Raw genomic sequence first — 13,533 nt, 5'->3', positions numbered from 1 at the left:
AGTCACAGCCCTTCATGCGGAGAGATTACTTCACCAGTAATGGCAACCAAACCTTCACGTCCACAGCACATTGGCAATCGCTTAAAGCCTTATGCTCCCACTGTAAGACACCCAGCTCCCACTCCTGACTTACTTTCTAACAACCTTTTTGATACTTGAACAGTCTTGATGATGGGATGGCCATGAATAATGGAAATATCTGTGATGACTTCAGGGTGCTCACAGCACTTCCCACTGCACACACTGGGGATGTGAATTCGGATCATCCGAGCACTAATCTAGGACCTGTATCTGTTACTGGCTAAGTGTGTTGTGATCCCTGAGGCCAAATGAAGCATAGGCCTGTTATCAGTAGAGCACGGGCCCTTGCTGCTTATCTGCTCACATCAAGGGAATGAGAACGAGGCTCTGACAGGGAGTTTGTTCAGCAATGGCCTACTGTAGTGGTAGAGAAGTGCACAAATACCTGGAAGTGTGTTGTCTCAGAAAACTAAGGGGAGGAATAGAGATTTTTTTGTTTTGTTTTTGTATGAGACTGTTCGATGAAGGCATTTTTGTGTTTGCAAGACTCACATGTGCATGATGTCTGTTTCATGCGGAGGCTCGTGTTTGACCTGTGGGTTGACGATGGCCGGGTGGGGGATCCCTGTGGCGTGGGGACCTGGGGGGCCGGGCACCATGTGGTGTGAGAACCTGCAATAACAGCAGACAGCAGGCTTTGATTAATCAAAGAGGACGAACAGTAGCATGGAAAGGGTCCCCTAAATGCCAAGTTATAGTAGGTGCACACTCGCAACAGCGTGCACAAACAAGGAAAGAAATCCATCCACACATATTTATTGGGTTGATGTTGAATGCTTAAAAGGATAGTTCAGATTTTTCGAAGTGGGTTTGTATGAGGTACTTCACTATAGTCAGTGTGTTACCTACTGTTGGTGGCGGTCGCCACACCCCCAGTTTTGAGAAGCAGGAGGGAGACCAGACGGGAGCTAAGCAATGTAGTTCTGTGGATGGGGGCAGCTGCTAAAAATATTTTAGCCTACTTTAGACAACCAGACAACCCAGCGGAACTGAAGTCGTTGTCGATGTTCTCGTCAAAGCCATTAAAAAAAACAAACAAACAAGAGTTGCTAGTCTATCACTGCCTCGATAAGTTTGTTTGTGTTATTCTGCAACTAACTAACTGGTCGAGGCAGCGGTAGACCAGCAACTCCTGTGTTCTGTTAGGTAAAATTACTGTTTTTGCAAAAGGAGCTCCCCCACATAAACTTAAACAGGGCTGTCTGACAGCAAGATAAAGCGGTGAAAATATTCTATAGTGAGCACTTAAACTGATATTCTTTGTTGTTGTTGTTTTTAAAAGCCTGCCATCTACTGAAGGTAATACACCCACTATGGATAAGTATCCAATAAACTACAGTAACTAATAAAATCTGGAGATACAAGTTTCCATGAGTTGTACTTGTTTATGCCTTCCCACTGCATCTCAATAACAATGAGGATCAGGCAAAGTAAGTGAATAAGAACAGAAACGTATTGCGGTCTTTAGTATTTTTAGAAATCAGTTTCAATTTCTGCTAACCATGAGGGAATCTTTAGATATGCTTTTATTTTTTGGTCATCGTCTCAAACTCTGAGAGACACTTTTTCTGAAATAATAAATAGTAGATTTTGTTTCTTGTCATCAATCCATCAATGGGTCCATAATGTCTGTATCTCCATTTTTCCATTTATTTCAACAGTCACGTCATTGTGCTGTGGATATGTTTCAATCAACTGGTTGGTGTTTATAGAAACAAAAGGTTCTTGTGGAGCATGAAGTATACTGATCAGCAATGTTTAGTACTGCAAACACAATGCTTCCTCAGTCCTGGGGATTTGTTGTGGGTTACAAACTACGACAAATGATCCAAAATTAGACCTAGGTTCCTCAGCAGGAAAAGCGGGGGGAAAAGTTCCTAAGTTTGGAGTTCCTGAATCAAAAAATGAGATAATATACCCCATGTATTCACAAGGAGACTATCAGTGCACCTTACATCTGCCTTCACTCAGTGTATGCCTAAAGCGCAGTCTTTACAAACAACACGCTGACAGAGAAAGGGATATGAAGCAAGATAGGGGAAGAGGGGAAGATGTGGTGGGAACAGGAAAATAGTGCAGGAATGGCAGTGACAAGGGTGCAGTCAAAAAAAGGAGAACGAAAAGGAAGTAAAAGACACTAAAAAGTCTTGTGTGTAACGCTCAAAGAGAGAGAGAAGTGCTTCCAGGAAGTTTTGATGGGGGTTAAGCAGCCATATGGTTATGCAGGGGCATGTATGCGGTGATGTGTTTGACATGTGCTGGGCACAAAGAGGAGCCGTGTGGCCGAAGCCGCAGCAGTAACAGCCGGATCAGCCAGAGGCAGACCTCCCTGTGTAGGCTGCTGCTGCAGGCCAGCATTCCTCGATTCCAGTACACAAAGCTAGCACAGTGTCAGTGTGCATCTGAAGTAAAGAGACAGGATAGTAATTTTTCCTTGTTAACATGAATAAACCGTGCATGCTTTTGCCCATCTGACTCACCATCCCAGCGGTGGCGTGATCTGTCCAACTCCTCCAGGCGACAGGGAGTAGAAGTTGGGCATGTCTGGTCCATGGTGATGCCTTTGCATTCCTAGACACACAACAATGGTACACAGCTGTTAGAAAGAATGTGGGTTACATTTTTTCACTTCTAAATCTGTGGATCTAAGTACCAATCGAAATGTGCCTGTAGCTTTGATCAACATGAGTCCCTTTCACAAATGCAGTGCAAACCTGAATTTATCTAGATGTTACCCAGAGGAGCTGTATGTTAGAATGGAAATGTCTGAGTCAGCATAATCCCTAGCACAACACTGTGTAATGACCAACTGAACTCAGGTGTGAGAATTCACAGCGAGTGAATGGGAGTGTGGACGACGTTTCTATCATGCGGCTCATGAAAAAAATGGAAGAAAACAAACATCTATGGGTGAAAAACAAGGGAGATTTACACAAAGACGGCTACAAAAAAGATTATGGGGCCATCTGTTAGCAAGGGCAGCACATGATCATATACAAACAGTAACAAGTACCAAGAGTTAACACCGAATGCTCTCTCAGGTCTTGTTTACGTATTCTTTGATCAGAAATGTTCCCATTTAAGTCATGGATCAGCCAATTGAATAGCAGATATTAGTAACATTGACTTCAGATTTTTTTCCTTCAAAATCTATTACTCCTTCCCACCTTCACATCCTGTACTACAAGTCAATGACAGTGCACATGTTGGTGCTTGAACATGCTTCTTGACCTCACATTATCAACCAGTGAGAAAAGGATAATATTTTTCCTGCTTAGCTTGAGTCCTCCCAGAGTATAAGCTGGTTAATTGAGGCTTCCTCTTTGTGGCAGAGGCTGCAGCTTTCCCTGTAGACATGGGATTGACTTGGACTAACTGTCGGCGGATCTTCAGGACTAAGCTGCTCCATCTCTAGCTCGCCTGCTACTACCGAGTTTCAAGGTCGAGGGGTCCCTTTTTGTAAGAGGACTTAACTTGGCATGGATGCGGTTGTGTATAAAATGACTAAAACTGAACACAAATCTGTAACGACTCATGTCTCCTCGTCCAATACCCATTTGCTTTTCATTTTAGAACAGATTGAGTGAAAATTTGAAGGAAACTCTGTGGATATCAGGAAATACTGTTCATACAGAAGAGCAATGTGCCTAAATGTGTGCTCTCTCACACACACACGCGCGCACACACAAAGAAGAGGGCAAATGCCTCCAGATTAGCACCATCTTCTAATCCCTGCTGGAGCCAGTCTTTTCTCTCTGCTCTATCTTTTCTCTTCTTCTTTCTCTCTCCAGGCTGTGGTCTGAAGGGGCCTCCCTCCTCGGAGAGGCAGGCCGAGCGGGGGGCTTATATCTCCAAAGCCAATGTTGCAGCGCTGGATTCGTAGCACGCATAGCACTACCCCCTGCCAACTAATCCACCACCTAACACTCCTAAGGGCCCTCCTGAGGGCAGAAGGGAAGGAGGCAAGGGTTGAGGTGGTGAGGAAAGCGGAGAGAGCCCCAGCGTGTTAACCTTGTCACTCACACACCTAAGGTGCCTAATTACTCACTCCCCTATTCACAAATTCCCATTGACACCCAACAAGGCCCCACACTTTCATTTCCTCTTAAAAACAAGCAACATTAACATGTGTCTCATTGTTAAACCTGGGAATAATATCTATTCAAATGAGTGTTCCTATGTAATATATAATATTTTATAAACAGTAAAAAGTATAAATGCAAAATGTTCAAAGCCCCCCCTCTGCTCGACCTTCCATCCTGCATTGCGGCCCTGTGCATATTAGAGCTCATAATGAGAAAATCCATGATTGTTTTTCATAATTAACGAGCAGATCAAAGTCTGAGCCCGCTAAGGAAGGCAGAGGAGCAATTGGTCGATATATAAGAGGGAGAGAAAGAGAGAGAGGGACAGCGAGAAAGAATAAGAGAGATTTCGTTTTCTTCAGCTTAGCTCGACTGGTATACACACATGAATATGCCTAGGGAAATCATTTGCAGCTAATTCTGCAACTGGATCGCTTGGACATGGATTTCTGTTGAGCTGCAAGAGCAAAGATTCAATATAGTAAAAAAAAAAAAAAAAAAGACCTCCAGGGGTCTTTTCTGCTCTTCAGTGTATGTCAGAAACTTTAGTGGATTCCTACGGACTGACAAGACCAACACCAACAGTGAAACGGAAAGCACTACTTCAGAAATGGTACTACATGACAATAAGAGTGTGTGCACAGTGTATTTATTGCTCAATTCCGTGTCAACACAATTCTTTCCTGCTTCCTTTAGAAAAATATCCAACAAAAATGTGTCTGATGCATGATTCCTCTGACATATGTGGAGCACAGTTTCTTTATGTCTCACACCCTTCATCTCACTACGCTGTTTTCTCTTGTGCTCACTTCTACATTGTTATTTATAGCCAGTCCCTCAGAACCTCCCAGCCTCATCATCATCTTCATCTTCATCATCGCCTACACCCTGTCTGATCCCTCTCCTCCTTTACAACTGGCAGCCACAGGAGAAGAAAGCCAGAGAAGAGAAAAGGTGCGGGACAAAACTATGGCAGGGCCCACGTCTTTTTCGTATTTGTGAGAAGCTGCCAAAGTCTCCAGCTGCGTGGGGCTGAGGAGCTCGTCCAAAGTGCTGAGGAGCTCCTCTGCAGCTGTCAGAGCTGTAGCTTGATGTTGTTACTGAGAGGCAGAGAGTGCAGAGGGAGAGGGCAGCAGAGCTCAGCAAGCTGTCCCACAGGCTGCTTCAAATGAGTTGATGTTAAGAGTTGATAGAAAAGATGACTTTGTTGTGACACTTTGGTTTGTGTGTCTCTGTTGATTCCTGACAGTGTTGGCACAAAGGGGTGAAAAAAAACAAAAACAAAAGTACCTTAGGTACTTAGGTGGTTCAGTTTTTGAGTGCACTGTAAAGCATTATTACAATATGTTACTTTCTACAATATCATACTTTCTCTACAGCACAGTGTAACAAGGGCTTAGAAGCCCTGTTTAACTGACTAAGATTTTTGAATATCAGTTAAAATAAAATGCAATAATCCATATTGACAAAATTTGATAGTCCAATTTCTCCATTAAAGCCCATTAAAAAATTGTTGTTAGATGGCACCCCGAACCCTGCAAAAACTATATCAAACACTGCAAATTCATGTTTTGATGGAATTGGTAGTAAGGATGTGCCAATTCAGATGTGGACCAGAACAAAGACTGATAAATACTGATAAAATGTGTTGTTTTCACTCTCAGTTGGCAGCCTGGCAGAACGTCTTCAAGTTTTTAGTCCCGCAGCAATCTGTGGCCTCGTGTCAAAGGGATAGTTCAGATGGTGCCAAGTATCCATTTAACGTAGATTAAAAATGGTCCTAAGTAGTTCCAAAATCGAGGTATAAAGATTTTAAATTTGGGGAGAGGACATCACTGGTATTGAATCTGTCTTGAGGTATCATAATCAGTCTCAGGGGAGCAAAACTTGGATCTGTGCATCTCTAATTGTGATTCTTTATTTTTCTTACTTAAGTAGTTCAGATAAGAAATTGAAAGAACTTAGTTTTTGTCCATATTTTCGAATACTGCCACTCCTTTGAATATGTAAAGCAAAAGGATGATAAGAATCTCCCGATGATTTGGGAACATGTATCGTTAACAAATGTGGCATTACTGCAACCCTACAGTCACACGGTGTGTCACCGGCTGTCAGTGTTGTGTCATGTTTGGATCTGTTTGCTTGGTCTCTACCTTGTTTGTTGATATCCTGGGGGTGAGGACCAGAATGGGATCCTGGGGCGAAGTGCTCGTCACTGTACGTGATCAGTGGGGTGAGTGGGTGGACTGCATGGGACGGCTGCACCACGGGGACTTTGTTGGACTGTGGAGAAAAATGAAAGCAGATTTTCAAACAAATATGAAAGAGGGATGACATTATACATGAGCTTCAACTGCATTATTCCATGCGCAATATGGCGTGTTTCCTGCCACATGATCTGGGGACTGGTACGGCTCATATAGTGCGGGTGGTCTGCCTGCTTGTAGATGTGAGTAAAGCTTAATAGTGTGGCCAAGAAAAAAAACTAACTAAAATCTATTTCTTCTCCTTTAGTAGCCTGAGCCCAGCATCCTTAAAAAACTTTGTTTAGCCTAGGTCAGCAGGACCAAAAACCCTATTCCCTTAAGAAAGGAGGAAAAACAAGTCAAAGAAGTGTATGAGCATGTTTGAGACAGTAAAGGAGAGGAACAGAGCTGGAGCGAAAAAGGAGCGAACAAGCAATAGAGCAAAGAGAGTGGCGAGAAGCGAGATTTTCGCAGGGTAGAGTCAGAGCAGAGGTCTGAGGCGGGAGATCAAAGGCAGTCATTAGCTGGTGAATAAGGGGAGTTCATTACAGAGCAAGAGCCGGGGGAAGGAGAGATGAGGGATGGTGGAGGAGGAGAAGGGGGTTGGCTATGGAGAGAGAGCGCGAGTGAGACAGATGTCTGCAGCGGTACTTAATGCAGGGGTAATCACGTCAACAGTGGCCTGACCACAGGCCCCCCATCCCCGGCTGACTCAGAGAGACCTGCCTCCTGACAACTAAAATAGACAGAGCCAGGCCCAAAAAATCCCCAGCCCCAACCCCCAGCCAATAGCGCTTACATGCTTCAGCAGCAATGAACACATGGCAATGCTTAGCCATGCTAAATCTACTATTCACAATCTGAGCCCGGAGCGGAGCCAGAGTCAAAATATCACCTCCACAGGATCTATGGCTAAATCGGAAAGACGTCAGTTCACTGTAGGGCGAGAGACACGTCTTGCACCAGACAGCTCCCAAAAACTTTGAATCAAAGACTTTCATGAAACTGTAATCAAATGTTCTCACTGAAGCAGTCACCTGATTAATAATGTTGTTGGAGATACTCATCTAAATTTAGTTTGAGCATAAATTTCTGAAGAAATTATATAATCAAGGGACTGTTTCTTTATTAGCTCTCACTTTGCTGTCCTACTGAGGTGTCTGCCAAGGTGACATTGCTGCAGTGCTAATGCCCCTCCTCACACAAGGGTGGCTGGAATGTCTGGGATTCTCGAACCTCTCACAGACTGGCACCGGTCTCAACTTAAGACCCCTCCCCCCCATCTGGGAACGTCCGAACTAGTGACACAAAGGGCAGCAAGTGTGCTGTATGTGCACAGATAAAGTTCTCAGTGTCCTCAACCACATGACGCATCATCTGCATCAGATTTCTTATCGGGATGGGAATCTCATCTCCCAGGGCCAATTTCTTTTCCAGTTCTTCATACGCCATCATCTAGCACAGTCCACATAGTGTTTGAAATTGCAACACACTGCCCATAAACCAAACAAATCCTGCTTGAAAACTAATTCAGCCATGATGCAGAGGCTTCTCACATTAGTCAGAGTGAGTGTGGTTCTTTGACCCTGGTCATTAAGAGTCAAAGGTGACGGGATAATCTGTGAGTGTGGGAGTGTCAGACCTCATCCTACTGAGAGGAGGGCTTATTAGTAAGGGCTGCAAACCCTAAAGGAGGGCTAACTAGGACCGGGGTGGCTGGGACATGCCTACACCAGGGGCTAAATGATAGCATTCTCACCCATATTATTTTACGCCTCTCAACTCCCATTTGTTATCCTGTGGGAATGAGATAAGAACCTGAGGGATTATCATTTTAGTTGCAAGTCTTCTCCAAATTGTAGCAGAGAGAAAAGAAAGACAAGGTGAGCGGAAACAAAAGTTAGCCTCACATTCTTGTTCAAACACAAATTAACTACTATACTGCAAAAAAAAAAAAAAAGATTCTGAAGTGATTGACTCCCTCGCACCCAAGAAAGCTAGAGGCTTCCACCATAGAAGAGAAGCCCTCTTTTGTGCTTTTCCCAGTTACAGCTGTCAAATCCTATTTAACTGGGGGCGGAAGTAGCTCAGTCCATAGGTGACTTGGCTGGGAACCGTAGGGTCACTGGTTCAAGTCCCCGTGTGGACCATATATGGAGCGTGGACTGGTGGCTGGAGAGGTGCCAGTTCATCTCCTGGGCACTTCCGAGGTGCTGTTGAGCAAGGCACCGAACCCCCAACTGCTCGGGGCGCTGGTCACTGGCAGCCCCCTCGCTCTAACATCTCTCCATTAATTGCATGTATAGGCCCTGTTTGTGCATGTGTGTATTTCGGGTCTGTGTGTGTAACACGTATAATAATAAGAGTGAAAAAATCCAATTTCCCCGTGTGGGATTAATAAAGTAATTCTTCTTCTTCTTCTTCTTCAACTTCTTAATAAACTGCCCTTATTGTGACAAAGATCCTCCGGAGAAAACCTACCGGCCTCTGCGACCAATACACAATTTATGGCTATTTGTATTCACATTTCCATAAACTGCATGCCATAACTTACTTTGGTTTACTCTAGGAGGACAGGAAGAGCAATGATTTGTTATTTAGGCTTCTTACATCTTCACGTCTCTCCAAAAATTCAAAAAGTATGATGGGGAAATCTGTAAGTAAAATCCTCGTTTCATTTTTTAAAATTAAAATAAATCTTCACGTTTTAACTGTTAAGTTACGGTCTTTATGTAAAAACAGCTGTCATGGAGCCACCATTTCAATTCTTCCAGGTGGAGACTTGGCTGGCTTGCTGCACCTACTTTGCAGCTCTTGGCAAGTGTACACACAAAAAGCACAACACCCTTTTACCAATTTCCTGGAGGAAGTAGTTGGAGACACTCAAGTGACCACGGCCGTGAGGAGGGTCACGGCATGTCACTATTATTTGACCCCTCTCATCTCCCATCCTGATTCTAAAAGCCCTTAGCAGCGGCAGTGTTGCGACGGAGGGCGGCCATATTGGAGGTCCCTTTTATTGTATAGGAGAAATAATAGGCTTAGGATCTTCCTATTCATATTTTTCAGGGAGAGCGAAAGAGGAGAGGCAGCGAGGATTGAGAAGAAAACGTTCCATTTGGAATTTCATATCCAGGCTTGGCCAGCCCTTCTAAAGAACCCCTCAGATGTGGTTTTAAGAGAAATTCATTGTGCGGAACTGGAGCTGGCAGGAAGCCCTCCATGGAGGAGACACTCCAGTGTGTTTCAGCACGGGGAGCCAGTGACTTGGCGTGCTGTCTGAAATTGGGGGTGGGGAAGGGAAAATTCATTTTTGTTTCTTTTTTTTTGTTTTTCTGAAGGAGGATTTTTCTGACGGCACGCCGGTGTCTCGGATCTTGTATTCTGTCTTGATTCCACCAGCACCCTGCCATGGTTTCTGAGCATGAGTGTGTGTTTGTATGTGTCTATGTGGCATATATGCAATTACTATCCCTGCAATATTGCCATTTTAGCATCGCTCTCCCTCCCTCCCTCCCCTCACAGCACTGCTTTTGTACTCCACTCAATTATAGCACTTCTGCAGAGTCGAGTGGAAAAAAGGGAAAGCAGGAATTTTATAATAATCGCTTCCCACTTCTGTAATTTATATGCAATGAGGACTCTTCGCGCCTGCAGCTACAATCAACAGTGTAGAAACCATGTGAGGTGTTTTACAAACAGCTGGGGAGATGGCAGCTCAAGTGGTGGGTATGGATTCCCATGCTGCTAAAGCTTTTCTTTAAGAAGCTCTTCTCACCCCAAAACCCAACGTCACCTACTCACAGGATTTTCTGCACTTTAGAGGCAAAGGATGGGCCAAAAATATAAGGCCCAGGATATTAACAGAAGAAAAAAAGGATGAGGCATGGAATTGTTCTGTGATCACAACCAGTATCATCAATAGTTTGCTGTAAATTTCCAATGAAACGGCGACTTCCATTACGTGAGGAAATCGTAAAAGAAAAAACTGAATCACTGACAGAGAGCTGACACCCTCAAACTATTTAAATACCATCTTTGGCTACCGTTTCCATTGACAGTGTGATCATAAAGAAGACAAGATTACAGATGGAAAGCTTCTGTAAACGCAAAAAGCTGAAGTATGAAGCGAGGGTGTGCCCAGTACAGAGGTACGCAGGTGTTCACTCTCAGGTGTGTTTGTGTGCAAGTTGTCCGACCTTTTCCCAACAAAAGAGAGCAAACATTCTTCTATATTAGCTTTACAGCACTGAAAAGAAAAGGGACTGCGCCGCCCTCTTCCCCTACCTCTTTACGAAAACCAGTGGAGACCAACCTCAGGAAGCTTAAATAAATAACCAATTACCATTCACAGAGCGGGTTGAACCCCACCAGCTTTGAGTCGAGTGCTAAAAATGGAATGTTTTATTGGCAGGATGGCCCCTCGGCCAGGGGGCTTAATGTAACGAAACCCAATTAATGGAGAAGAAAGCTGGGCCGCCAGCAAGCGAAGGGGCGCCACGCGCCCAGGGTAATGAGACGAACAAGTGAAGCCAACCACAGGGACAGGAGTGAAGGAGGCTACGAATACAGGAAAAGCCTAGCCTGGAGAGACATTTACATCTGTGAGGCCCCCAATCTCCCCTTCTCCCCCTCTTTTCATTTAAATCATAAATTCTGCGTGCAAGTCTAAAAGTTGAACAGAAGCAATGACACTGAAGGCCAAGGTCAATTGGTAAATATGAGAAGAAAAAAAAGGCATAAAAGGATATCCCAAACTTGAAGCAGAATGATATTTGGTGAGTTACTTGGTTAACCAAAACAGGCATTTACCACATATGCAATGTTATGGTTTTAGTAGCTAAGTTGCAGCACTAATTTATCGTGAGGAAGTTTTTCGCGCTGTCCTCTAATTACAGCCGTTAAACCCACGCAAGCCACGTGTCAAACACTTTACATTAACCACACATGACCGACACATGCCACTGTATTAACATGGAACAAGAAGAGGCAGATTGACATGCTGTAAAATACGGTCACGGTACAAAGTGAAGGGATCAGAGACTGCAGTAACCATGTTTAATGAATTTACCACATACATGCTACATATGAACACAAAGGAGCTATTAACAGCTGACTGTCTCCTTTTCCACCACCACCAAGCAAACTGAAGGTGGATTACCCATTATCCTTCAGTTGGCATGAAGAGCGTGTGCTCCAAGCACACCAATCGAGCTAGCTCTCATACATGACATTCTGAACGTGCAAAAGAGATAATTTGTGTGAAATATGCCTGCCCGAGATGAAAAGACTTTATCCGCTTTTTAAAGTGTTCAACTCTTAATTTCTATATGTCAAGGAGCTATTTAAAACTGAGGGAAGAGCAACAGAACATTAGAAATGATCCAGTTGCTATTTTTCTTCCCTGTTAAGCCAAAGCCATGTAATGTGCATATACGTACAGCAGAGTTTCAATGTCCCAGACAATGGGAGAAATTCTGGTCAAATATTATTTGTGTTTATTGAGCTTAAAAACAATTGATAGGCAGGCTATATAAAGAACGACACCACCAAGGCATGTAGATTTATAATATTTTGTATTGAAAAGTTGGCTACTTTTGCTTATATTTTCCAAATAAAATAAGTCCTGTCAATAGACTGGCATGCATAATAAAGGGGTTTTAAAAGTAAATTAATAAATATCCTGCACGAAAGTTGCAGCCACAAAGCATGGAAACGAGGGCGGTGTTTCAGGGCGAGTGGGTGGTTGGCAGACATTGCAGCAGATCCCTGACATACTGAGGAAAATGGACACTGGGAGAAACAGACCAATAATGAACAGATTTAACCAGATAATGCAAACCTGGCTGTATGGACTGGAAATGTTTCTGTGAAATATGAAGAACTGCCATCATTTTCACACTATCCAAGTACTGTGTGGAAGGTGATCAGCTCTGAGTGGTGGAGGGATTCTCCACCGTCGTATTTGAAAAGAGAGAGGGGGGGGGGGGGTGTTTTTGGTGCTGCTCTGGCAGAGCCCTGGGCGAACTGCAGGATGTTCACCTTGCGGCGGGGCACAGGGCTCATTATCACAGCAGGACCTGGTCACATCAAAGGACTGAGGAAAGGGCAAACATTCTGCTGAAGTGCCACTGTCAGCAGGCCTGCGAGCGCAAAAGCAAACACATACACAAAAGGCAGACCGCACACACACACTTGAGCACCCACTAGGCATCTATACCCCACAAAAGAACATGGAGGCTCTCTGCAGCTCCATCGCTGTTGGAAATTCCCAATAACACCACTATCACAGAAATGTGTCATTTCTCAGCACTGGTAGCACAAAAGAGCCATAAACTCAGCTACCTGGTGTATCTGGACACTCTCAATGTGTCCAACTGTGGAGCTGCGTCACTGCCTAATTGACCTGATCAGCTGTGTGTTTCAGGGGCAACGTTAATCTTGGGGCCCTGTGTTTGATCTCAGCCGTTAAAGCTGACCACAAGCACAAAATGTTTGGAGCGCGCTTTATTTTTCTTCCTGAATCAATCGTCATTGCTCTCCAGCAACTATTTATAGCAATCCTGCTGCTGCATTAACACACTGCATGATTTATCATTAGAAGCCAACGCTGGTCTGCTGAGTAGCTACATTCATGCCAGGCAGCACAGTGGTGCCAACAACCACATTCAACAACAACACTCGAAGGCCCTAAGAGATGTACACAAATAAAATCGCAGCACAAGCTAACTTTGTGTTGCAAGCGCGGTACAACCTTAGCCTCTGCACAATACCGGAGAAGCAGAGAAAGAGGGAGAGAAAATGCAGTGCAGAATGGGGAAAAGTGCTGATGATGAGTTGCCTTATGCAGGAGCTTTATAGATCCGTTGAACAAGAGCGGATTTGCCTGCTACACCTAGATAGTGTTTCCCCCCCTCAGCTTTCGCCCAGGTATTCTGGGCATGAATGGCTGTCAGTTTGGATTTGGGAGCTCAGCGTTGAGGGGGAAAATAGAGTCTGGTGGGGGTCTTTGTGTGTCTCTACCTGTGGAGACGAGAGCTAGAGACAGTGCTCTTCTCACTAAGCCCTAGCTAGCTCCGATGCAACACTGCACATTACATCTACAGAAAGGAAAGCGTAAA

The 13,533-nt window shown here is 44.2% G+C and overlaps 1 protein-coding gene across 5 annotated transcripts in view; it reads right to left on the bottom strand.

The window, feature by feature from the left end:
* lef1 (lymphoid enhancer-binding factor 1) overlaps window positions 1-13,533 on the bottom strand; it is a 68,226-nt gene that overhangs the window by 13,599 nt on the left and 41,094 nt on the right. For all 5 annotated transcript variants that reach the window (XM_083934333.1, XM_083934330.1, XM_083934331.1 and 2 more), the window contains 3 exons: window positions 6,320-6,449; window positions 2,562-2,652; window positions 574-693 (listed from right to left, as the gene is read on the bottom strand). In XM_083934333.1, the coding sequence (XP_083790459.1) occupies window positions 574-693; window positions 2,562-2,652; window positions 6,320-6,449 (341 nt within the window). The remainder of the gene's footprint in view (window positions 1-573; window positions 694-2,561; window positions 2,653-6,319; window positions 6,450-13,533) is intronic.

Source organism: Echiichthys vipera (genome assembly GCF_963691815.1).
Source record: "Echiichthys vipera genome assembly, chromosome: 2".
Taxonomy (NCBI): domain Eukaryota; kingdom Metazoa; phylum Chordata; class Actinopteri; order Perciformes; family Trachinidae; genus Echiichthys; species Echiichthys vipera.
Note: the sequence above shows the minus strand (reverse complement) of the source record. Positions and strands in the feature narration are given on the sequence as shown.